Raw genomic sequence first — 27,351 nt, forward strand, 5'->3', positions numbered from 1 at the left:
TTGGAAGCCCCAGTGAAAAAGTTTAGTCTTTGTTTTTCACTGACCTGGAATGATTTAGGGCCATTAAGATGATCAGAGGGCTGGAGCACCTCTCCTGTGAGGAAAGGTTGTGGGAACTAGAATTGTTTAGCTTGGAGAAGAGAAGGCACTGGTTAGACCTCCTTGTGGCCTTCCAGTACTTGAAGGGAGTGTATAAACAGGAGGGGGAACTGCTGTTTACAAGGGTGGACAGTGACAGGACAAGGGGGAATGGTCTTAAACTGAGAGAGGGGAAGTTTAGGTTAGATATTAGGAGGAAGTTTTTTGCCCACTACAGAGGGCAGTGACACACTGGAACAGGTTGCCCAAGGAGGCTGTGGATGCCCCATCCCTGGAGGCATTCAAGGCCAGGCTGGATGTGGCTCTGGGCAGCCTGGTCTGGTGGTTGGTGACCCTGCACGTAGCAGGGGGTTGAAACTAGATGAACATTGTTGTCCTTTTCAACCCAGGCCGTTCTATGATTCTACTATAACATGGCTGTGGAAATGGTGGATTTCTGGCCTGTGTCATTGTCTTTTTGTTGCTCTTCTCCAGGAGTAAAGAATTGAACCTCTGAGGCTGGGTTGTTGCTGGGCTGATAACATTATGCCAGGTAGACATTAAGTTTCACTGACAAAACTGTAAAGCACAAAACCACCACAAACTTAAGTGATGTCTTCAAATTTCCAGCAATGTATCCACCCTGAACAGGATCCTTATCGCAGCTCCAATTACCTTCTTTCACCACGGTGATGCTCCTCTTCTTTGTGTTACATACAAGCAGCTGTTAGACCTTTCCCCAGACTGTACACCCAAAAGCTTTGTGCTGGTGTAATTGTACTTGAGGACATATGCTGACAACCACACATTGTTAGCTGGATAACATAATGGTGTCATAGGTTGTGAGGCTATGTGTCAGATGTTCCCTTTTAATTGATACGAAAGGCTAGATATGAATAATGAGTGCTTGAAAGGTTATGGTTATGAATAAGATGTGTGTACTGAGATCGTGCCATTCTGCATTTGCTATTTCACATTATTTCAAATTAGCACTCAGATAGCAGGAATTTGCCTCATTGCTGTTGACAGCCAAATTTAAAGCAAAGGAAACCTTTATCATATAAGGATTTCTAGAATACATTGCTTGGAAGTCTCCTTCATGAGATTTAATGTCACAACCTTTGCTGATGTAAAACAGCATTTCTCCACTGTATCAGATGGGTTTCAGACTAGTTACATGATTTCAGCAGTTACTTCCACATGTTTATTCACGCAGGCAGGGAACCTACAGCTCCCTGGACTACTGAAATTCACACTATGCCTCTAACAGTGTTTTACGTCTCACAATCAGGAAAAACAAAACTAAACCATATCCAAACTCTGTTATCACCATTGTGCTATTTCTGGTGTCAGAAACTGCCTCTGAGCAAAAATAAGGAAGGAGAGTCTGAGGGATGGGCTGTATTAGATGTGAATAGGAGTTTCTGATTACCAGTTTGATTTCTACTCTGTCTATCTTCTTGAATTAAAATCACTGCACTTGCAAAAATAGAAGCTGACCTTGTCATTTTCCCCACAGATTTGATGAATTGTTGTTGAAAAGTATATACACGCTCATTTGAAGATAATTAATACTGTGACCTTTCCAAATGTATCATGTTAGGGATAGGGCTGACTGAAGGAGGAATTACATACAGCAAACAGAGAAAGTCAACTACAAAGACTTCTGTTTCTATTATTGTTGTTCATTTTAATTTTTGTTTATGTTTCTGGTAGACAATGAGATTCAAATAATAATGTACTAAAGAGTGTTCCCCAACAAGACCCCAGACCCAGCACTGTGCTTCTCACAAGTGAGTACTTACTCAGGCATGCAGCGTTATTTCTCTACTGAGGCAGCCCACATATTGAATGATCTTCAGATACGTCTTCACTGCTCATACACACAATGTAAAATAGGTGTGTGGGCTCAAGCAAGGAACCTCTATAAAAAGGCTTTAAAGAGGCAGAGTAATAGTACTGGAAACTGATGTGTGGTAAACAGGAGTTAACCCAGCAGGGAAATTAAGTTTCCCCAGTAAGACAGGGTTGTGAACAAAAGGGAAGGCATTTTCACATTATTTAGGTGCACTAGGTACGTGATAACACATCATTCAGAGAGCTGACCTTGACTCAGGTCACAAGTTAGACATTTCACAAACTGCAGCAGGAAGCTGTACCATCACTACCCAACTCACACCAGATGCATCAGTACCAGGCCAAAGCCTCTCAAATGCCTTCATGGAACTTGAATTGAGGAACAAGGAGTCCTTCTTTAAGGATAAGCTTTTTACTTACATGTTTTCTACAACTATTCTCAGTCCTTCTTGACTTTACCTTATTCACTGAGCAGGGAAAAATGCACATGCACTTTGGAAAATGGAGTTAAACAATAGTCATAAAAAAAAAAAAAAATAGTAACCTTAACATTTCCCACCTGGATGCACAGCAATTGCATTTTCATAGCCAATTTTCATCTGGTATGGTGCAGTTTTCAGTATTTCCCACAAAAGCTAATTTCTCATTTTTAAAGCAACAGGAATATATGGATGCGACATTTTTTTCTTCCACTTTGAAAAAACTAAGATATTTTATCTGCATGAGAACACAGAACTACAGACCTGGAAGAAAGTACACGATGAAGAGACAGTTGTGTCAAGACTCATTTTATGCACAAATTGAAATGTATCTATTAAGACCTGGAAGTAGACCGTATTTGTTTAAGTTCACATACTTGTAGAAGTTTGTGAGCTCACCATAACATACATTACCGAAAATTGCTATAATTTTTCATTAAAATTAATGTAGGTTTTAATACTCGTGATCTGTTTTTTGCTGTTTTGTTTTTCTCCACTGTTAGCCGGGCTGACTTAGTAAATAACAGTAACATAAGGAAGTGATGCTGCATTACTTTTTCTGTCAACTGGAAACAACAAGAATTTTTGTCCGAATAGAATTGCGCACCCAAGATCTTAAGCAGAAAATGAGCCGAAGTAATAACCTCTTAGTGCAGAATAGTCTACGCTAAGTAGAGCATTACAGTAAGGTTCAGAAGCTTTTGGACTGTATTCCTTTCCCAACATGCAGTGATATGACTTTTTATAGTTGAGGGACAAAGAGAAGTGAGGTCTCAAGGGCACTTACACTGCAGCCATGAGGTGTCACTGCATTTCACACAGTGAGTTCAAAATTACTGTAGGTATTTCTCTCTCAGCTTATGACAAAAAGATCATTTCAGGCAAATAACCTGTTTAACCAAGGCCACAAGTATGTTTATCAGCCCCACCAGCTTCATGCCACCCCTGGCTGCACTCTCTGTGCAGCCCAGCTGAATATAAACATGAGCTCAGCCATGTGATGCCTGTGCTGTGGATGCTCTCTGAGGGCAGGCCCAGCTTCAATATCACAGAAGAATTTTAGACTTTCTTACTTCCGCAAGAAAGGAAGTAAAAAATCATATGCTTGTGCAAGAAAAATATTTAACAAAGGTGGAAACAACTACACGCAAATGAATGCAAACACAGAGTAAGCATGTGTCTATTTGACGAATTAGTGTCATTATAAGTATTATGTCCACTTACGGTGTCATTCTTTCTGGAAAGCATAGAAGGTGAAGGGCAATGTCCTGGTTTCATCTGGGGCAGAGTTAGCTTTCTTTCTAGTAGCTGACATGGTGCTGTGTTGAATACTGAGAGAATACTGTTGCTAACACACCGGTGTTTTAGCTGTGGCTGAGCAGTGCTGTGCAAAGCCAACATTTCAGCTTCTTTTACTGCCCTGCCAGCAGAGGGAGCTGGGGCAGCATCAGGAGCTGTGAGAGGGCAGAACTGGGGTAGATGACCTGAACTGGCCAAAGGGATATTCCATACTATATGGCTGTTTTCAGCAATAAAACTGGGGAGTGTTGGCTGGAGGGGCTACTGTTCTTCATGGACTGGCTGGGCTATGGTCAGCTGGCATCGTGCATTGCTTGATTTTTATTCCTATCTTTATTGTTAATTTTTTGTTTGTTTGTTTTTATTATATTGAACTGTCCTTATCTCAGTTGTGGCACTGAGTGACATGGTCAGTGGGCATGGTGGGGGTGGGCTGACAGTTGTATTAGATGATCTGAGAGGTCTTTTCCAACGTTAACTATTCTATTATTCTATAAGATCTCTCACTTAGGGGAAGTGAGTTAATTTCTGTGTGATGCTGAGCTGCCTGCTGAGTTAAACCACAACAGGCAGTCATATCTCTTTACCTTATATATCATCTTAAAAATCAACCAGTATGTTGCTGTCATTTGCTGTATTGCTTTTTTCACAGTGCTGGAACAACATGGGGTTTCACGGGAGCAGAAAGAGAGTTTCACATTAGACAAGGGTAATGAACAGATTAGAACATCTTTGGGAAAATACAATGGGTAGAGTTTGTAGCATTGACAGTAAGATCCTTTTGTAGTCCATATCCACTCTACAAAAGCAAAGAAGCCATTTCTGAGAAAATAAAAAAGGAGACTCCAAAGGAGCTTAGGCTGAGGCCAGATTTGAAATGACAAGTCGTACAGAAAGAGAGGGTTATAGAGAATGACTTACTAGGTCTTTTCCTATCTCTTTCATGATTTCTCTTCTGTAAGCTTTAACTAAAAAATTTCTTCAGAGGTTTCAGTTATCATTGTCATTTAGAATAAAGGTTATGATGCAGGTAAACTGCATCAAGTAAAAACTGTGATTCCTTTGGACAAGTCAAATTTCAAAATAAAAATGCAATTGAAATCTAAACTTGAGAATAGCCTCAGTTCTCTCTGGCAGCTTTGATAAGTCCAGGAAATCAGATAACTGGTTTTATGAAAAGAGATTAGTATTGGTACCTCTTTGGTGGATAGCAAGGAAATACCTGTAGGTAAAGATTTGGCCTCTGGTCACTGCCACTTTACAAATGAAACAATGAACAGTTTAAAGATTCAAAGATTATGCGTTGTTACATCTCTGAAATTCTGTGATACAGGAAGACTGCTTCAGTCAAATTGTGTGATCTTGCCTATCAAGAACAAACTACAGTTGAACTGGGCGTTTCAGGGAAACATTTTAAATCACCCATTTTCCCAGATTCACAACCAGAAAATCAAACCTTCAGGGTAGATTGAGAGCTAAATGGAGGATTATAGTATCCAGAGATGACTACTGAAGCAAGGAGTATGGTATATTCACACCTAAACAAAAGGCATGAAGATCCTTACAAGCAAGGTAATCCTTGGTATCCTATTTGCTCTTGCAAGTATATGCCAGCAGAATCTCAAACAATTCGCTACTTCCTTGCTATCTTCATTTGCATGTTTGTCTTCAAGGGAGAGTCTGGATGGTCAACAGCTCAGTCAGTGCTAAGGGAAATGCAGGAAAAAAATGGATAAAGTATTAATCACCATGATGTTTCTATCTTGCCATTACTTTAGGGTGATCTACAAGTTGGATGTAAGCACTCGAGAGTTGGGTGTCTTTTTCTGAACTGATTTCCAAGTTTGGTCTGTACAAATAAATTCCTGCAAAGGTGTACAAGGTCTACAGGTAGACTGAACTTGTGCTGTTGGTCAAATAACACCACCAGTCAGCACTGCTGACACAGAAGAGACATTGTGGGAGCTTCTGTTGCAATACTCTCAGCCACAGCTACAAGTCAAGAATCACACTGAATTTTAGCCCACGCCTTGGTCTCGCTAAAATGAAGCATTAATTTAGCCTCAGATTTCTGTGTTAATTCTAATGCTTATACTTCTCTCTAATGTCCATATTTTACAAATAGGCCTCCAGCTATGTATTTACTGCTGCCTATCATTGCATATATATATGCATATATATATATATATATATATGCAGAATACAGGCACAGGTCAGCTGAAGAAAACAGTCTGTAATGCAATGCAATATGTTGCATAAAAAAAAGACTTTAGTTACTTTCTGAAGATGATCAAATTCAATGGATGGCAAAGATTTGAAAAAAAAGTACAACCCTGGAGGTAATAAAACTTCTCATTTATCTCTCCTGTTTGATCACTGAATCACGTCTTGTGATCTGGCTGTAGCATAATAGTAAAATTTTATTCGGACAGTGAAATTTATGTACATTTCATCTGTCAGCTGACATTACTTCTCAGTGTTTTACTGTGTCTACCAGATACATCTTTGTAGTCATGTATCCAGCTAACAGTTCAAGCAACTATCATTTCAGATTAAGGTGATGAAGTGAAAAAAACATGAGATTACTAATCAAATTTTTTTCAGCATTTGTGTAACTTTCTCCAAACAAATATTCAATTAGTTTATTTAATATTCATTATCCTTGTAAAGCTGGGGATGATCATCATCTTAATTTTGCATCAGGAGAAATTTCAGGATCAAAGGTTACATTAGTGCTCAAAAACTTATGAACTTGCATGGCATAACATTAATAACTCAAATCTGTAGAACTTCATGATTTATGTCCTTCTCCCTTGAGGGCAAAGAAGCCACCATACTAACAGAATAATGGCTTTCACAATATGGAAAACGCAGCATAAAATTTGTTTCCTCAGATTAAGTCCCTTTTCACTTTAAACTGCATCATTTAATCCCATTCAGAAATTTGGCAGTGTCCATATGAAAACAAGTTGAAGTTCCTTGTCTCTTGAAGTAGAAGCAATTGCAGAACTTTATTCCTCTGATGACTGGTCCACTAGCTTCCAAACTAGATTTATTTATAGCCACTTTACAATCCCTTATTCCCGAATTTACTCAGTAACCCTCGTTCTCTGGTAGTTATCTTTTCTTCATACTCAGACACAGCAATCAAATGACCTTCTGTCTTCATACTGGTGGGCTAAACCAGTTTGGTTCTTTTAGTTTGCAATAAGGATCAAGGCTCCTCATTCTTCTGATGTCAAAGAGTTACAAGCATCTTTAATGCTTTTGTTTATACATAACAAATCTAATTCTTAAAAGTACACAGTGTCCTCAATGCTGTGCAAATATCAGTGACCATGAATATGCCCAGTTGCCATCACTAATGAATAGTCATAGAAAAACAGCCCTACAAATGTCCTGACATCAGTTTATTCCCTTACTTTGTAGGCAATGGGCCCTTTTTGTGGTGCTGGCTCACAGTGAGCAAGGCAAGTTCTCCCATGAACAATGCACTGGTGTCATAGAGCATTTCTGGAGTATTTTTTCTTTGAATGAACCTTCTAGCTTTCTAACATTGTGAAAAATTCAAATAATAATAACAATAAAAATACAACCTTATTGTTAATCACAGGTGATGCCATGTATTTTGTCTAGGAAAAATCTTAATAGTACACTGAATATTAGAAGAGGACCAACACTATAGGAGATATTTCTTGTTTCTGTCATCTTGTCTACAATGTCTAATTACTTTCATTATTGCAAGCTTCTGAATTTGAGCAAAAACCACCAACAACTCAACAATGACTTCTTAAATCACTATACTATGACTTAATTATGACCAAATTTACAGAAATGGATGTAGATAAATATATAGGGGTCTACTATATAGGGTGCAGCTATTATTATGTGTGTTTTGTGTGTCTGTCTGTATTAGCAGAATGTCACACAGTGACACAGCCTCAAGCAAAAAGAGCTTGAGTGATTTACGAGGAAAGATGATAATGATATGATGCTCTACAAAAATAATCTAATGAAAACTAGGGATTTGTATTTCCATGCGTGTTCTTGATTTCAAACTAAGTGGAGTTCTGTAAGACATACCTGGAAGAACTCTTTTCCCTAAACATGCTTTGCATACAGACTATGGCCAAAGACAGAGTGCTCAGAGCAACGAAAAGACAACAAAATCACAATTTTATAATTATTTGTTCAGAACTGGGTCAGAAACATATCCATCTAAGTCCATCACAGCTAGTTGGAATCTTTTTATTAAGCCTTGTGGATTGATTCAGAGTGCATGGGTAAATGTACAAGAAGAAATAGGGTAGACAGGAAAGCATATTGATGATGACAAAGTAAACACATACATTTTTAAAGACACAAAACACATTTTTTTGTTATGTTTTGAACTTTCAGCAAAATAAGAGTTATTTCAAAATGATCTGGAATCTCTCATTGCATATTGCAGTAGTAATAGAACCTTCATTTCTTCTCATGAAGCATAATGTTACTATAGAGACCGGTAAATGTATTTCTGCCTCTGTCAGTCAAGATCCATCAATCACACTGCAAAGCCCTGAACAATTCTGACCTACTGAAATGAGAAAACAGAGGCAGGGTCCATTTTCTTGCTGTTCACCAGGTTCTTTGCCTGTTCTTTTTTCTCCTGCTGCTTTAGTAAATTCTTCTTCCCTAAGTTCCTTTTAGATAGGAGGAAATTACTTCACATATGTTGCCATTTTGTATTTTGTATGTGTTTTAGTAGCTCTATTTAAGGGCACTGAAGACTTGGCTTGAGATAAATATGACAATCGATCTTTTTTATCCACAGCAATAAACCCTGTTGAAAGCATCAGTTCTCTCTTAAAACAATGTGCAATGAGAACATATTAGGGTTGTTCGTGCAGTGCTTTCATGTGCACAGCCAGACTCCTGGAAATTCAGCAGTCATGCTTGTTACATTGAAGTAAATATAACAGTTTCTCCAAATTTGTTTCCTCATGCAAAATAACTATTCCCAGTTTATAATTCCTGCAGCTTTGGTCTCTGGTTTTGTTCACGTTATGAGAGTGCATTTTACACGAGGACTTATCTCCAGAGTACTTCTAAAAGAGAATTATTTGAATAGTACACTGTATTTATGAAAACATGATAATATTTCTCAGATACTGAGCTGTGCTCTTTTGTTTCTGCCATCTCTGCTTCTCTACCGTGGAACAACTTTGTTAGCATTATGTTGGTAACAGTTTATTGATTTGTTTTCTTCTTCTCTCTACTGTTCTTGGGATGCTCCAGCTGTTCATTAAACTGCCTAATGGCCTCATACCTCTGTTCAGCCCCATGCATTTTTAAAGTCTAAATTAGGTCTGCCAAATAGCTCATGGTTTCATTTGGGTGGAAGTGCTGAAAGTTACTGGAAAACGACACGGCACCTCTGGGGAGGCATTTTGCTAGGGAAGGAAAATAGGGTTGCTTGATCCAGCAGAACACTTATGCTTCCTGTCCTCTCTTCTGAAAAAGCAGAATCGGAAACAGGCCCTAAACAGAATTTTCCCCACCTTTCCCTCATGGTTGTCTGTCTTATGTGCCTCCTGGCTCATACTCATTGTAGGCAGAAATACTGGGCTTAGGGGTAGACCACAGGAGTTTTTAGTTTGTAGAAAAGGTGTGTTATGTTTCTTGCTATCACGAGCCAAAAAATCCCTCCTACTGTCTGTCTTAATCCAGATTGTAAATACTTTGGGCCAGGAACTCCACCTTGGTCTACAAAACATGGGACAATCTACAAGTCACGAACTCTTGAGGCATATTTATGTTATGTTTACTTGAACTACTGTAAGAATGATGGAACTATGCTGACAAGACTTCCATCAATATGGAAAACAATCCTCAGCCTCCTGTTTTCCCTTGGCACCTCACCCACACAGAAGATGTCCTTGCTGCTCATTGTGGCAATGATGAGGATATAGCCAGCACGCTGCGTGCAGCAGCACTCCAGGATTGATTCTGGAAAGGGAGGCTGTTTGGAAGGCAGGCCAGAAAGATATTATAATAATGAAGTGCAATCACAGCCAGATGACTGGGAGCAAGGCAATTAACAGCAGCTGACAGCTTAGAGTCAGCACTGACAGCATTTTTTCCCTCTGGCTGCTCCCATAAAACCAAGGCAGATGTGGTATTTATTGCCTGTCCTCCCGAACCCCTCAGGGTTTCTGGAGTCTTCTTGGAAGTGTATAAGGAGCTGTGGCTACAACAATTATCCCTTATCTGTCAGCATCCTGCAACCAATAGGATATTTGATCTGCATTTGTCGATGCACAGAAACAAGTCATCAGAGGAAATGGGGTTTCTTATTGCAGTTATTGTAGAGACAAGTAGAAGCATGTGGAGGAAGTTTTTCGAAGTGTAGCAGTGAGATGCTAACTCTGTTGGCATTAGAGTTTACTAAATTTAATGGGAGCCACAGAAGAAGTCAGTTAATGTTTATAACTCTACCACTGTTGTTCATTTTAAAATTACATCCTACAACACTAAGCCTGGCAGCAGCAAGAGCAACAAATGAGTTGGGTTTCTCCCTAAAAAAGAAGTGCTATAAAAAAATAAGAAAAAAGCCAAAACAAACAAAGTTATTATTAGGCAAAAAAAAGCAGCATTTCTTCATTTGCATCTGGTGCAGCTCATCTTTCTAGCTGCTTTTACTCTGCCATGATGAGGTTGCATCTGGAGTACTGTGTTCATTTCTGTGCTCCTCAGATCAAGAAAGGCAGGAAACAGCTGGAGACAGTTCAGTGGAAGGCCTCAAAGTTGGTGAGGGTTCTAGAGGAAAGGATAAGAGATGTGGGGCCTTTCAGCTTGGGAAAAACAGAGGAGATCTTATGAATGCTAATACGTATCTAATGGGTGGGAGTCAAGAGAGTCAAGGCCCCTTTCAGTGGTGCCCAGCGACAGGAAAAGGAGGAGTAATGGGCACAATCTGGAACATAGGAAATTTCACATGAACATTAGAAAAAAAATACTTAGCAGGTGACAGAGCTGCCCATAGAGGTTGTGGAGTCTTCTTCTCTGGAGCTGCTGAAAACACACCTAGACGCTTTCCTGTGCAACCTGCTCTAGAGAACCTGTTTTAGCAAGATGATCTCCAGAGATTCCTTCCAACCTCTACATTTCTGTGATTCTCTGTGATTCTGTGATTCTCCCTCCTTCCTTGCTGGGTTTCATCAGTGCTTGTTTTTCCTCATCCTTCCCCCGGATTCCTTTCCTCACTCATGTAACTTTTAAGATCCCAGAGATTTCATCAGCTAAAGATCCCCTCGGTGATTTGTCACAACCTATGTGTGCTGTCATTTCTCTAGTGGCAATTCTGCTTCTGGGAAGAAGAGCCCACAGTATGACTGCATTACAATTAATTCCTTGTGAACTTAATGCATCCTTATACATCAAACTTAATAAGCATTTGCTTGAATATTAGCATATTTTTAGCAAAAAGAAGTAGGACATGCATTTCCAACTTGCCTTGGATAGCAATGCATGAAGCTTGAGCTCAGGCTGTACTTATCTTCCTTAAGTTCACTAATCCCTTCCTTAAATGCACTAATCATTTTCAAATGCACTATCTGCAGTAAATTGCCGCTGTAAGAAAGTAGAATCTAATATATACACGAGGAGACACACATTGAGTAGATATTAGGGTTCAGCAGATACATCCATGCTATTCTGATGAAACAATCAAATTATCACCCACCAGTCACTTTGAAAAGATCAAGACGATGAAAGGGCAACAAGTGTTAGTGGACTGTCCATATGACCGTTCACCCTGATTGATGATGTTGGCCTATGGTAAATCATTGCTTCATCATAGCCACAGGTGCAGTTCATTGCAGCATGTGGTGGGTGTGATTATAGCAAAATACTGTCTCCTCCTTAGCTTTGTGTAGCTGACTAACAGGGGCATGCTGCAGTCAAGACAGCAAGTTGGAGCTTAAGATGTACATAAGGTCTGTACATATGAGAGAAAAATTATCAATGGTTATCATATGTATCTTAAGATGTGTCTTTCAGTCACATAGTCTTTCAGCTGGCAATAGATATAAACACATCAAAATGCCTGTGTGAAGTTCTACATGTCAAAGCCGTGCTCCTTTGAGCTGCTTAAGTGAAACACCACTGATTTCTGTGAATAAGTACAAAAGGTGCCTCCTTCAAAAATACATTGTTCAGAAAGGTGAAGTCTGGTTTGGGGACTGAAACTTGAAAACAAGTTGCCTGTGAAGTTAATTGACATCCTATCAGAGAGATAGTGTCACACCTCTTCCATAGCTGTCACTGCTAAAGAATAGGGGATACAGCAAGATATGTGCTGTGTCCAACACTATATAGTTCTTGGGTTTCCTCTCCCATGTCGCAGACAATGCAATTTACTGAGCGTTTTATCATATGGAACGTGGTGACCTTAAGTTCTGTGTGTTTTTAGGGAGTTTTTTGATGAAAAAAGAAAGCCCAGGAAAAGCAAAACTGAAGAATATGAAATACACCTCAGCATTCAGTTTATCCCGTCTTGTAACTAGGTGTTTTGCATTTTCTGTGAAGTGTTACTTGCAAATTGTAACATATAGTGATTATCCCCTTGAAGTCGCCCACTGGGAGATTAACTGTATGATTATTGGCTGACAGGAGTTTATGTGATGGCAATATAATGTTTAATTTTTCACTGATGTGCAGCCAGGTTTACTGTAGGCATAAACTCACTGTGATTGTCTGGGGTGAAAAGCCCAATTTCAGCCGCTGCAGTGTCACATCCCACCCATGAAGGAGGGAGGGGTGACCAGATTTGCAAATCCCCCTAGTTGAATTAAGATGAAATGACACTCAAGTTCTGTACATATGAGAGAAAAATGATCAATGGTTATCATATGTATGTTGGCTCTCCCACTTTTATCTACCTAAGCTGTATGGTTTTATAGAGAACTCAAGTGAGCCTTGCATTAACAACTTTAAGATACAGAGAGAAAAAAAGAAATAAAGAGTGGGAGAAAGATGACCAGTCATGGATCTGGGGCTACCAACAAGAGTGTTCCATGTGCTGTAGAACCAAGAGGAGAAGCAGCAGCAACAAGAAGTAGGGGCAGCAGCAGTGAAGAAAAAGGGCTGAGCTGGCCCTCTCCTAGCCCTTATGTATATTATCGAAGCAAAAAGGGTTGGGAAGTCTCCCCTAGCCCTTATTTGGAACTGTTGGCTCCAGTTCCAGGTTTGGTTGAGACACGAGACGCCAGTCAAACCAACAAAGGCAGCATCAGGCCCCCTCCCATGGTTGTCCATTTCTTGGGCATTGTTCTGGACCCTTGCAGGAGTGGTTGGGACATCAGTCCAAGGGACACGTGGCTCCTCCCTTGGCTTAACTGTCTCTTGGATTTGTTGCTGAGGCTTGTTCAAAACACATTGTTCAAAGACTACCAACGCAGTGTAATATCACATGTTTAATGGAAGGAAGTAGACTTGTAGTGGTCACTTTATATGGTTTTTCATCACAAATCAAATGACAAGTTATGCTTTCCTTTGTTAAGTTGTTTTTCACTTAAATAATAGTTAACAAAAAAGCCTATTCTTGTTAAGACATGATGTTGGATTCCTTGAATGGATGGCACAGCTATTTACTTAGTTTATTAGCATTTCAAGTACAGCATCAAATCACCAGAGCACGACATGCTTAGAGTGCTTGAACATCCCAAGAAATGAACTGCCAAATGAACTACCTGCTTGGGTAGACACATTCATTTAAGAATAAAACTGCCTTTGGAATGTTCCCTTGTTTTCTGTAGTTTACTGAAAGCAAATTTTCAGTCTGTCAGTCCATTTCAATTTGAGATCAGTGACAGTTACATTCCCTGTTTAGCTGTCTGCAGTTCAGTGCCATTCACGCAAGCCAGTATGAAAAGACAAGCACTCTTAAACAAATGAAAACCAATGCTTTATTTACAGGAAAAAATCTGTACACTGTGCGTACATAAAAATATACAAAATCATAATAGAAAATATAGAAAGTGTTAAAATGTATACAAACACTTCTTAAAAATGTGACTCCTGTAAAATCTTAAGCTTTGTTATTAGAGTACACATTCATTTAAAAAAATCATCATACAAAATAATTCTCAAAGCTATTAAAAAAGTACACAGTCTATATTTGAATAGTTCAATGACTACATAGTCTAGGAGTGATGCGATGATATGGGTAAACGTAAGGCTTTTACACAGAACTCTTATTTAAAGAACAAAACTCTGAATCTGATCACTAAGCCAGAGAGAAGAAATTTGCAGTATCAAAGCTCATTTAATGATGCAGGCATGCCCAGACACGGGCTACTTTAAATTTCAAACAGTTAAATCAGGTATCCTCCTTCAGTGTGAGAGAGAGGATAGCTTCCAGCAAAGAGCCCGGTGCTCCTACTACAGGTTTCCGAATCACCTACTTCAAAAAGCAATTTCATTTATTTAATATGTGTGTCAACTTTAAAAAGCATGTCAGGAAAAAGAGGACCCATTTATTTTTGCAGTCTATGTGTTTGATATTCCTTTCATGGTACACCTGCGTCACCTTTCAAGTGGCATTCTCCATCCTTAAGAACTGCTGAGGAGGAAGGGAATGAAAAAATCACTGTGAATTGGACTTTTATTTGGAACTACTTGGTTCAATCCAACTTTAAAATGAGTATGCTCAGTCTGCAAAACCATTTCGTGTATGTAGATACTACTCTTCATTTTAGTAAAAGGCTCTCTTGGTTTTGTTGACTTTGCCAAGAGGTCAATAGGAACAAGCTCCAGAATTTGTTCATCTGTACAGAGAGATTGCAGATCACAGTGTGTAAACAAGCTCCTTCTCTTTCAAGGTACAATTTCTTTTATCATTGTAATTTCCCTAACTTAACCAGAGTTTCACTAGCATAAAACTGCACAGTGAGGTAAAAGGAAAAAAAGTAGTATTCAGTAGTTTAATTAAGAATTAAACTGAGCTGAACTGTGAGTCTACGCCCAGGTAATCTTTAGAACTATAAAGGAATGGAACAATTAATAATTTACCTATAGCAGAAAGATTTTGGCTCAAAATGAGGCAAAACCTGTCCTAATTTTTCTTTCATAAACAGAAGAATACCTTGACTTAACCATTCAAAGGTTGAATGCATAAAATGATAGAGCACCACATGTCAGAAAGACTAAAGAATTCACAGTGGAGCTTAATGAAATTCAAAATAAACTCAGCATGTTTACTTAAGATGCTGCTGTGTTTCTGCTTAGTTTGAACTGAGTGCAACTTTTGTCCACAGTACCAGGGCACAGAAAAGGGGCTCCCTGGCTTTTGAAGGCAATTTATTCCTATTTGTCAGTAAAACTCCACAAATTTGAAACCTGAATCACTGTATCAAGTCTGAAGGGAGCTCAGGCACCAAATAACAGTGTTTGCTTTGCTGATGGCATGTGTCAAGAGCTGAGTCAGTGCAGACCTCCCTTGCCTTGGTACCATTTCTCTCTGCTAGCATGCAATAGCTGCACAGGAGAGCTATGAAGCCATGCCTACATCTACTTCCAAAAACCCTGTGATCTGGGTGGGAAGATGCATTTTCTTTCATACTGTCTACATTTAGTAAGTATCTATAAACAGCACTCTCACACATCACTGTTTTTAAAAGACACACAGATTCAGTGTTACTACACACTCATTGCTTCAAGTTGACTGGATCTTTGCCCTTGTGAAGGACGGTGAAATGCCCATAAATGCAAGAAATACTTGGTGGGCTCCTATGAAACCCACCAACACCAAAACCACAGAGAGTGTAAGCACTGGTGATAGCAGTACCTCTACAGGTCCTTCATGTTCCCTCTCCATTTCTACCCCTTCCCCTTTTGAACGAAGTGGAGGAGAGCCCTCAGTTAGCAAATCAGATGTATTTGCACTTGCATCAAAAAGCAAAGGACAAGAAAGACAGTAGGGGAACAAAATCTCTTTAAGCAGTCATCAGCTGTTTGACCAGACAGACCAATGTAAAATCACAGTGGAAACCAGTGCTACAAAGCCACTCTAGGGATCCTTGAGTTTTCAAGAAGATGGGGATCATAAATTGGTCTTCTACCCTTTGCAAGCAAGTAAGTGCCAGCAGCACAGTTCTGTGGCATCTTCTGAGGTGATGGTGCCACGGCATCCACACTGTACTTATGGTGGAGCAGTGACTGCTATATAAATCAGAATACATCAAATTCTCCTGGAAACAGTTGCACAAATATCTCAAAAGGTTGAAGAGCATCAGCATACCAGCAAAGAAAAAAAATCCGCTGAAAGGCCTTAAATGTGCAAAGTCCAGTACAGTGAAAATATATAGCTTGTTTTCTGGTGTCTCAGACCTGGTTCTACATCATGACTTAAATGATGCACTAAGTAGGTATGATAGCACTTGCTGCACGGAACTCTGCAAAAGCCACCTTGTTCTGTGCAACAGCTATGTGGACAACTTACTGAAGAAGTAATACAACATAATCTTGCTATGGATAGCTGAGTAATACAGTTAGCATTTTTTTTAATAGAAATCAGAGTTTGAGGTTAGTGGTTGCAGACCAAAGTGATATGCTTTTTTTCAGAACTTGAGAATTTCTTGCTTACAGAAAGTAGCAGTTACTAGTTCTAGAAAGGTAACCATCTCCCTTCCATTACACACATGTAGCAGCTAATCCAACATGCTAGAAAGGCAGATATATTCGGTAGTACTTGCTCAGACTTCAAATATTTTGCAGGCACCTTACCAAACATACTAAAAAATAGAATAGTATGTTATTTATCCTCCAGAAGATTAAATAACAATGTTATTAAGAATAAAGTTGCTGACATACATCAGTAGCTAATATATCCAGAGTCTGAAGCTAATATAAATAAAATCTGTTCCTTTTTATATGTACCAAAATGATTAATGGACACAGTTACACACAGAATGTAGAAGTACAGTTTTTAGACTGTCTGGACATATTTCCTCTCAGCGAGAGGAATCTTAGAGGATCATAAGGCCCAAATTAAGAAGCTACATGGGAAAAGAAAGCTAAGCCCTATGCAAGAGATATTCTTCCCTTTTGAGGAGAAAAAATCATCAGACCCTAAGAGCAGAGGGAAAAAAAAAAAAAAAGACAATGATGCTTACATTGCTATCAAAGTGGAAATAGTCATTCATACCATTTGCACACTTACTGTCTCACTGTTGCATAAGACAAAACACAAAAGATACTTTCCAACACAAACTCTCAGTGGCTCTTTTCAGTGCCTTTTTGAACTGTCTGCCTTTTCACTGAATGGACATGAAGAGGATACAGCTGTGTTCTACTAAATTTGACCTATGGGAAAAGGTACAGTCATGTGAAAAAAAAAAACCACCGCCATCAATGGAAAGAAAAACAGCACACAAAAATCCTCCTGCCACTCAGGAGGCAATCTGAAACTGAAGTCTTCATATTTTAGATGTCTTAGCGTTCACGTCGATTTTCAGAATCGCCTTTAGAGAATGTTCTCATTGTGTGTCATGAAGGAAAATATTAAATGATCTCCACATGCTGTCCACAGTCAGTTTGTTTTTGCAGGCATTACAGCTTCTCTGGGGTACAGCTTTTCAAACATGCAGTAAAAAAATGCTGATATCCTCTTTTGTCAAACAACTCCCATACTTTCTTAAGAGCAGTAAGTTGTGAGCAAACAAATTTGATTTTGATCACAGTGAAATACCTCACAAATGATGTCTGTAATCCTCAGTGCTATCTTTGCTGCAGAAAGGTGAGCTCCCTCTACATTTGCTTGCAGTGCAACTTGTGTTTGCTACACAGTCTCCCTTGGCTTTCTCTGGATAGTTTTTATCTGTGCGTAGTGTGGGAAGGCATCATTTCCCACTCACTTACACCCTCTTTGTAGGCCTCTCAGGGAAAATATTTTTCTGAACAGGTTATCAGTATGTTTGTTGCTTTCTACAGAAATGAGAAACTTCTCTTTTCCCTGTACCCCGCTCAGTGTGAGCAATGGGATGTGACACCAAGGGTGCATCCAGTGATTTAACTGATTTAGCTGCGTGTTTTGCCATCTACATCTGCACTGATTTCATAGCCACCATAAGGCCTCCTGTACAGTTAGAAGCCCGCAAGTGAACCAGTGTATGAATAGGAATTAAAAGACTCCTCTAATCAATGAATATTCAGCTCAGAGTAGCAATTACTTCATTCTTGGAGAGTGTGAAAATCCAATGGAGCCATGAGAAATGCTGCATTGTTCAAATGGCAGCTCTGTACACAAGTGATACAGGCTGCTACACAATGCCAGATTTAACAGTTAAATAAGTTCATTTAAAAAAAGTTACAATCTAGCATATGTGGCATAAGAGACCACTGACAAATTCCGACGGTCACACCCACAACAATACATTATATTTCGGCCTAAGTATGTCCTCTGCACCTTTTGTAAGCTAAGCTTTGTGTTTTCTTTAACTATTTGCAAAGCAGTAATAAATACTCAGGCTCAGAAAAGAAGTATTTCTCATGCCTGCTACTTAATTACAATTTAAAGACTCAAGACTGGATTGGTCTAAGATACATTTTTCAAGTATTCTCTCCTTGTTTATAGTACGACAGTAGTACCTTATTGTACATTGTTTGTGAAGGACTCTCTTCTACAAGGGTGGGAAATCATTTCGTTCCGGGCATTTGACAGACTTGAACCCTGGCAAAATGACCTTCCCCTTTCGGTACAGATCGTCCTGCAAACCTTTGTTCATCCTCTGCACCAACAGCTTCTCATAGAGCAGCGGGTGATAAGCCCCTAAGGTACAAGCTGCATCGTAGTAGAGTTCGTGGTAGTGACATAGGTCGGTCTGTCGGACTGAAGGGATGTATTCATACACGTGCACTTCGCTACACATGGACATCATGATGAGGATACCTGGAGCAAAAAGTGAAAACAAGAGTGAACTTATACAGACTGATCCCTATAGAGTTGACAAGGCAGTACATGAAGCATAAGGACGAAGTAAAAGGCCTCTAAGTGCTTGCACCGCATCAGCCTCCTTGAGGGAGAAGACTGCTCTCTCTCCCTCCTCCCTGTTTTCCCCACCCTGTCCACAAAATATCCTACACAAGAATCAAGGATCTAAAGCAGCTGTGCACTAAGCCAACTGATGACGTTTCATAGTTTTATTGTGTATCATGAATTCTTGAAATTGTTTACCAAGACAGACTAGGTATACGCATTCACTTGGACAATTCAGATTATGCATACATGCAGAGCAGTTGCCTGATGTTTTTAAGGAGCTTTTCTTTATATTTCTACCAAACACACAGCTAAATTCTGGCCTGTTATGCACAAGAGATCTAAAAAATTTCCAGTTATTCCCTTTCCAGCCAATGCTGTGCTTTAAGATATATTTGTCTTGCAAACGTTTACATACATTTTTATCTTCAAGGCTCTGGAGAATCTAGCAGAATACTATTTGCCCTTTCCTTTTTCTGTATATAACGGCAATGAGAAACAAAAACTGAAAAATGATCCAGTATCACCCATGTTTCCTCACTTGGCAAGTTTTGAATGGTTGCTTCCGATCATTGGCAATATTGGGGTACCAGTGTAATCACTGAAACATCTACATCTTATTATAACGTTGGTCTTTTTTGGCCTGGAATTGAAGCAACTCCCCTTTTTCTATTCACCTGCTTCTCTATAGACAGGAAGACATTGCAAGGAAAGCAGCCTAAGTACATGCAGAAGAAGCATCAACCAATATTGGTGGGTGAAAGTCCAGAGCTTTCTCAGAATTTTCTGGTGGATTTCACGGAGAAAGACTCAGAAAGGTGAAGTCCCTCTTAGAGCAGTGTCTTCAAGAGGAAAAACCTCATTCCACCTTCTGTTCAGCAAGGAGGAACCTACAAAATGCTAACTCACTCTTTCTTGCCATGTCTGAATAGCAGACAATCACCTGCATTGTCAATAGCTGCATAGAAAGACCCTAAGGAAATGTTTAAAGCCCCTAAAGCTTTAAAGCCAGCCAAAGGTTAGCTTTAACCTTATGTGCACTCCTTAGATGCTGTTGTTACTCTCCTTAATCCTGTGTTTGGGATGAAAAATAAGACCAATAGAGGATCTGGAGGAAAACAGGTGCTTAGGCAGACATTGCTTCCCCATGGCACAACTGTAAACCTGTACTACTAGAAGGTTTTTATAGCTCTGAGAGAAACTTATATGTGGCATTTGCACATTTTTGAAGGGACTAATATATATTGATCAATAGCACTGCCTAAACTGTAATACTTTCACATCAACTTCACATCAGTTTACGAGAACCTCTTCCACCTCTTCCATTTTATACAACATATGAAAGGAAAATGATTAAGCCTTGTTGATACTTTTTTTTTTTTTTTTTTTAAGATGCAACTTTAAAAATCAAAACATATAGAAAATTTATTGAAACACTTCTTGCACTGCTGGTAACCGCATCTGTTGAACATGACCGTCAGCTCTCAGAGGAGACAGCTGGACTAATTCTGCTCATTTTGCAAATACAAATGAGAACTGAAGTCATTGGGGTTTTTTTTTCATTACAACAGTTTTGGAATCAAAAAGCATCAAAGGTGTCTTGGATGATTGTCAAAAGTGAAATGAATTAACATAAAAAATTATTTTGCTTCTTTAATTAAGCAAGCTGTTTTCTGAAGCTCAGTTTGCAGTTTGGGAACATTTCAATGGCTTGTTAATGAAAAGAACCTTATGTTCTTCCTGCTGTGTATCATTAGATTATCAAAATGATATTTTTCCTCGCCTGATGCGTGAAGTAACTGAAAACCAATTACTTCTGTGATTAAATCTTCTTTTATCACAAATAAAAGGTTCTGAAAACATCTCACATTCTTCTACAGCTTTAAAATCTACAGAGCCTATGGCCTTAGAAAGGCAAAGCACACCAATTTCAAAGGACAAGTCCACAAATTTAAGTGAACTTTAATCTTAAGCAGCAAGATACACAAATTCAAGGTGAAAAAATGTCTGCTTTCAATGTGGGTAAAAAGCACAAGCCACACTGCCTTGCCTCCAAACTCTTACAGAGATGCTCTATATATTTAGCCTGCCTAGCAAATATATCTAGAATTGTTTGTTTGTTGTTTCAGTTTTACAAATGCTTTCGCCTGCTTTTCCACTGTGAACCTCCTTCCTCAACTGATGGAGAGCCCACCTGCCACTCCAAGGTAACCGTTATCCAGCTGAATCAGAGAACAGACGCTGGAAAGGTGTGCAATAATGAACCATGTCCAGAAACAGACCATAAAGTCACTTCTCTCCTGCACCCAGAGTCCAGCCTGGAGCCAGCTGCAAAAGCTGTACCACCACTGTAAGAGGAAAATTGATTCTGATGGAAAATACAAGCCTTAAACAGAAAATGTCTGATTTCACTGTCACGTTACCCAGCTAACCTTAAAATTACTAGAGGAAATTGCCATTTGTGGGATAAGAAAGCTGTCAAGAACAAAAACTGGGACTCTGTTACCATTTCCTTAGTGACAGCAAAGATGGTATGGTTCATAATGACAAAATTCCAAGCAGTACCACTGACTTTCCTGTAAATTAGTTAATGGAGCACTCAGAAATGGTAACATTTTAGTTCTCAGTGACCTGTGGATGTGTGTCCTCCAGAATCAATCTAAAAGATATGTACTATCTAATTTAGCTCCTTGCTTTTCCTATGTCATTCTACACAGTCCATTCTTTGTGGTTTCAAATTAGGTAAATCAGATAACTAATTTCTGGCAGTCAATTCAATTTTTTTGCTTGTATTGGCAGTCAATTAAAATTTTTTGCTTGTATTGGACAAGGATGTTTTTAAGGATTAAACGGTGACTCAGAGCTAGTTTCTGAGTGGTAACAGTTAATTTACAGCAACACCTTTGCATTTAAATCTAAGGTAAATGAACTGGAAGATGAGTTTGACAATGCCCCATCCCTGGAGGCGCTCAAGGCCAGGTTGGATGGGGCCCTGGGCAGCCTGAGCTGGTGGGGGGCAGCCCTGCCCAAGGCAGGAGTTTGGGCTGCTGGGCTCTGAGGTCCCTTCCAACCCAAACTGTTCAGTGATTCTATGAATCTGTGAATGACTAGAGACTATCATACACTGAGGTGTCCTTGGGCCACAGAGGTTTATCTTTCCTGGTGGAAATGTGAGTAATCCTGAGACTTACAGACCTGATGCACCTGTCAAACGCACAAATCCAGCAAAAAAAACCCACCAAACGATGGTCAGTGCCAGACTTTTTTTTCTTTAGCATCTTTAACACCACAGTCAAAGAGACCAATAGTGTGGTACAGCCAGCACTTTCATCCTAACAGCTGATGAGTGAGAACCCAAGACACTCAGGATAACACATTTGATCTACAGGACACACAAAAAACACCCCCCAAAATGCTCTTTCTTGGGGGGAAAAAAAACCAAAAACATTTGTGAGCTGCTTTCTTTGTATGAATTGAATCCTAATTAAAATAGAAAACAAATGGGTTCAGTACTGTCCCATACCTTCTAAGATATGAACTTCCTCCACATGGGAATACCTCCAGATCTTATTGCCATCTAAGTTTACAAAAAACATCTTTAATACAATAGCAGCACTTTAAACCATGAGGACATTCGCACTAGTACTAGGATGGATTCAGTTTTTCTCTGCTCTCTAAACTTGCTCATTTTATTCTGCTTTCCTCTGAATGTCCAATCTCATTTCCATTTGTAATCCCAATTATCTCTACACATCTTTTTGTGTTATTGCTTCCCTGGTTTCTCCTCTGCAGCTGAAATTTTCTCCCCCACACGCTGACTTTAGTTTCCAGGTTTCCCTTCTTTAATTCTTTTCCCTGTGCTGCTCAGAGTACATCTATTTGCTTCTTTCATCTATGTAATTTTCACATCACTGCCCAATGCAATATCATCTACAAGTTTGTTTCATATCTCATCACTCCTCCTTGATCATCACCATAAAGGATAAACAAATTTTCTGATAGCCTGTAAGGCAAAGAATTTCCATATAATACACCCAAACACTGGTCTCTGTTCACAGTCCTTAAGTTAGCTTTCAGACAATGCACAATTACTACATATAAAACAGTACCAACTGGCTCACTCAGAACCTAAGTAGATGTTAATGGAAGATGGAAAGAGAGTTGTTATCCCATAACCTTGTAGTCTGGGCAGAATTAATCCCACAGAGATGTACATTTGCATTTCCAAGCAGTATGGTCTACAGTCCTCTTTAAAGACATTGACAAGAGGCAGGCATTTCTGTGGTAAAATTCATCAGACTTATTTTAGATATCTGTTTTATGATGGGATGAAATTGATCCTTATAAGTGTTGTTTTTTCTCTTCAGTGACTAGGTAGAAAGTGAACAGACAGTCTGGTTCTTGATATCTGTACCTTCTCCCTTCTAGATCTAAAGCTCTTTAGCTTAGAGAAAAATCATGTAAATACTTTTTTCAGGAACACTGGATGAAGAAATGAAAACAAAGTGTGATTCATCTGACCAAATTTGCTCAATGATGCAGACATCTACACCTCAAATAGCTATCACAGATTCCTTTGCTATCAGTGGAAGAAAGTGCATTCTCGGGATGCAGTGCCTGTCAACTCATCCTATAGTAAGCACTTAAGCACGGATCATGTGAAGACGTTCCTTCTGATGACAATGGGAAAAAAGGAATGGTAGCACAGATAACTTGTATTTCTCTTGTATTATACCTCTCTCTCAGTGTAAGCCAGGAGTTTTACACGTAGAAAGGAGCACAGGTCTAACAGCCATATTTACCCTTTGCTCTGCTGTGTCTGAGGCTGACAATCACACTATCACAATCATAATGTGGAGGCATCTAAAGCTAGGACATATGAATCCTGCACTCTGACTAACCTGGCTATGGACAGAAATCAGTTTTATGTGCAAGGACCAAGCTGATGGGAGATGGCCTTTTTTCACTCATAAGGATGTATGGGAATCAGAGTGAAAAGAACAAAGTATTTAGGGAAGACCAGAGGACAAGGCCAGATTGGATGGGGCTCTGGGCAGCTTGGTCTAGTGTTAAATGGGAAGGTTGGTGGCCCTGCATGTGGCAGGGAGGTTGGAAATTCATGATCCTTGAGGTCCCTTCCAACCCTGGCCATTCTGTGATTCTGTGATATGCATGACTTAAGAAAAAGTAAAACAGAAGGAGCTATCTACAGCAGGCAAAGAGCAAAATGGAGAAGTACTCCTTAGAAAGGTGAATACCAAGTAGAATTCATGGGACACACACACAAAAATGCCTTTATTTACTGAATAATCTCAGTAAAATCTAGATACCTAGATTAATCTAATTAATCTACTAGTAGCAGTATTACTACCATGCCTTGGTCAAGACCCTATTATTGTACAAAGAGTATAAAGAGTAGAAATACTGTCAGTTTGAGTGATGAAATCACAGTGTGGTCTGGAGGGACCCATGGATTACTTCAGAGGGAAAGGGATCTCCCAAACTTGTTGAGTACAATCTCTCCCATCAGATCAAGTACAGCTCTGAAGTTAGATCAGTTTTCTCGCAGCCTTGCCCAATTCAGCACTGAGTATCTTTAAGAACAGAAATGAAACTCAAATATTTTCAAAAGTTCACTGAAGCATTCAAAAATAACATGATAGGCATGATTGTGGAATCAGCAAGCAGGCTGGAAAATGACTTTTCTTCCAAGTCTGATGATTATGTTTTAATAGCTAGATCTTAATTATCCAATCAAAAATTCATAGAAAGGAAAAGGTCAAGCTATCTCGTGTAATTTTAGCTTTGGCAAACGTGACTGGTACAAGCATACATTCAAAACTGCAGCTGAAGATATTTCTTCATTGAAAAGAATATTCTCTTTTCTAATCTACGGTAATACCCTTGTTGGATTTTCCATCTTTCAGAAATCCTTTTAGGATTACAAATATAAGATGGAAAAATGCATAATAATTCTGCTTGCGTAGGGGAAACCTGTTTCATAGAAATCACTCAAAGGTGTGCTTCATTAATGTTTTATAGGTGAATGACAATGCTCCTAACTACTGTGTTGAAAAAATACAGAACTGTGAGCCTTACTTTGTGAAGTATGCTACAATATATTACTCCAAAGAAATGACATTAGAGAAACAGTCAACGTGTAAGTTTCTTAAAGCAGCACAATATCAGATGCCAATGAAGTATGGTGGCTTTCAAAATATGATATATTAATATTTCTAAGTCCTCAGAAGGATGTGTGTCTTTTTTTTTCTTTTTTTTTCCTTTTTTTTCTATTCAGCAGACTTTCATGATGTTAGGATGCTTAGGGTATGGTTTAACTCAGTCTGAGTGGCATAAGTAAATTCCTGGAATTTTACAATCTGTGCTGAAAACATTTAAAACAAAATTAAATTATTTGCATGGTTTACAGAAATAAATTCCAACACAAGCCATTCTGTGACTCTATGACTCTGTGATTATGGATTCTAATCAAAAGGAGAAAATGTTTCTTGATTTGTTCTTGGTGATTTTAATGACCCAACAGTTATCCAATTTCCAGCATAGATCTTTTGTACAGTACAATTAGGCTTTGTGGTTAGCACACTAATTTAAAAATGTTCTCTAGATTATAAGAAAATAACCTATAGCTTAATGGACCTGAATTCAACAGATGCTGTACAAAAGCATCTAAAATAATGTACCACTCAAACATTCAGCAAAAGTTCAGCATCACTTTAACAAAATTTAAGAGACTCTGGAAAAATATGAATAAGCGTAATCTGATTATTACACTCACAGTGTGACTCACTTCACAGACAGCACAAGTTTATTTACAGGAAAGAATTAAAGCTAGATGCACCAATATGTCTGTGTTTGATAACACAAGCGCTTGAAAGCATTACAAATGCACATAAAGTGTTTAGAAACTATAGTTCTCTATATGCTAGGCTACTTCTATCAACTCTACTTTTTTACTCTTGAGTAAACAAAGTAGCTTGTTGGATTTCAGATACCACAGGAAAATCTGTTACTTCTTGAAACAGGGCCAAATTTGCCTCAGGTATTCTTTGGAACACACATAAAAAGAAACTTTGAATTTTTTAAACTATTCTGTTTCTTCAAATGGGTTCTTTTACACCCGTTGATGTACTACGACAAAACTAACTGAAATAGAACATTACCTAAATTTGCAGAAAAACAAATACTTATTAAGGAATTTAATAATTACCAAATGCCTAAGCCTAACAAATTGTGTAATACTTGTCATCTTAGATGTATAATACTCACATTATGTACTAGAGCTAGAAAATGACATCTGTCACAATGTGGAATGCAAAAATCTATACATTGATCACAGTAATATACTCTGTAATATGAGCATAGACTGGAAAATATTGACCAGTAACATCCACATATTTTTTAAAATATATTTTTAAAATACATTATCTAAATTTGGGTGATGTGCCAGAATACTGAAGATTTTTAATGTGATCTGGTTTTTAATTTTTGGGTTTTAATGAGATTTGGGTGAAGAGAGAAGTTTGGTTTTTTATGTCTGTAATTTAAGATAGTAGGAGTAAGTAAGTAAGGAAGTAGGAGTTTAAGTAAGGGAGATGCTCAAGCTCTGTAATGTTTTTAATGTAAATGAAAAGAATTATGTATTGGAAGATTATGTATTGGAAATATTATTTCTCTGCATAAAATACTTGAACAATACTGAGCTGAAAAGCACCATTCAGTTCTTCAACCAACCACTGAAGAACAGCTGATTAAGTAATAAAGTGATAATTTAAGTGATAAAGGCAAGTCTTACTAAGTCGAATTGTTTCTTTCAGCTCATGGAAGTGTGTTTTTCTAAGCAGAGCTGGAGATGAGCTGCACTCTTCAACACGCTCTCTGAAGCCATTTTAAATTTAATATCTTAGTCATATACTGAACTGCTACTACTGCAGTGTAATGGTAGTCTTGCTTGTATGATTGTCTCAATGCATGCACATAAAGACTAAATATTAATGATATTAATGATGCAGAACTGTTTTGAGTCTGTAATGTGAACTGTAGAGCCTCAAACGCGCCTCTTCCTTCTCCTTGCAATAAATTAACCTGGGCTTGGTAATCATTTTGCATTCAGTGATTCATTTATTAAGCTAATAAAACGTAGAAACCTACACAGACCACGTTCAGATTTGGGAGTTAAAAAAGCCAATAGACTAACACTGTCAAAAAGGCAAAAGCTGCTGAAAAAAAGTGACAGGTATACAAATGTGAATTTCAGGTAAAATCACTTCTGAAGAGGTGAGTTAGAAAAATGTGCCAATGGACTACAGAAAGCAGGAATTCATACAAAGAGGTCTTCATTACAAAACTGTATATAATCCAGATTACATGAGATTTGGTGGCTGGACTCCTACATTTCATCATGTCTGAAAAATATGCAGCAGTTCACAGTCCAGGACTGGATGTAAACATATCAATATTCGTTTAACAAACCCAGTTTTCAACCAAGTGTGAACTAGTGTTGCCAACTGCAAAAAGTCACCAAGGCAACTTGTTGCCTAGGGCTAATGCAAGACAACAAGAACACCAGGCAGTCTTTTGTTTAAAAGCATGAAGGCGCAGCTG

At 38.7% G+C, this 27,351-nt stretch overlaps 2 protein-coding genes across 5 annotated transcripts in view; one reads left to right on the forward strand and one right to left on the reverse strand.

Moving 5' to 3' along the window:
* LOC128092178 (pinopsin-like) overlaps window positions 1–23,728 on the forward strand; it is a 76,110-nt gene extending 52,382 nt beyond the window's left edge. The window contains exon 4 of the mRNA XM_052705731.1: window positions 20,859–23,728. Coding sequence (XP_052561691.1) covers window positions 20,859–21,083 — 225 coding nt within the window. The 3' untranslated portion in view covers window positions 21,084–23,728. The remainder of the gene's footprint in view (window positions 1–20,858) is intronic.
* ST6GAL2 (ST6 beta-galactoside alpha-2,6-sialyltransferase 2) overlaps window positions 13,638–27,351 on the reverse strand; it is a 45,954-nt gene continuing 32,240 nt past the window's right edge. For all 4 annotated transcript variants that reach the window (XM_052705720.1, XM_052705718.1, XM_052705717.1 and 1 more), the window contains one exon: window positions 13,638–18,642. In XM_052705720.1, the coding sequence (XP_052561680.1) occupies window positions 18,374–18,642 (269 nt within the window). In that variant the 3' untranslated portion in view covers window positions 13,638–18,373. The remainder of the gene's footprint in view (window positions 18,643–27,351) is intronic.

The sequence above is a fragment of the Tympanuchus pallidicinctus genome, unplaced genomic scaffold (assembly GCF_026119805.1).
Source record: "Tympanuchus pallidicinctus isolate F22 unplaced genomic scaffold, pur_lepc_1.0 scaffold6, whole genome shotgun sequence".
Taxonomy (NCBI): Eukaryota; Metazoa; Chordata; class Aves; order Galliformes; family Phasianidae; genus Tympanuchus; species Tympanuchus pallidicinctus.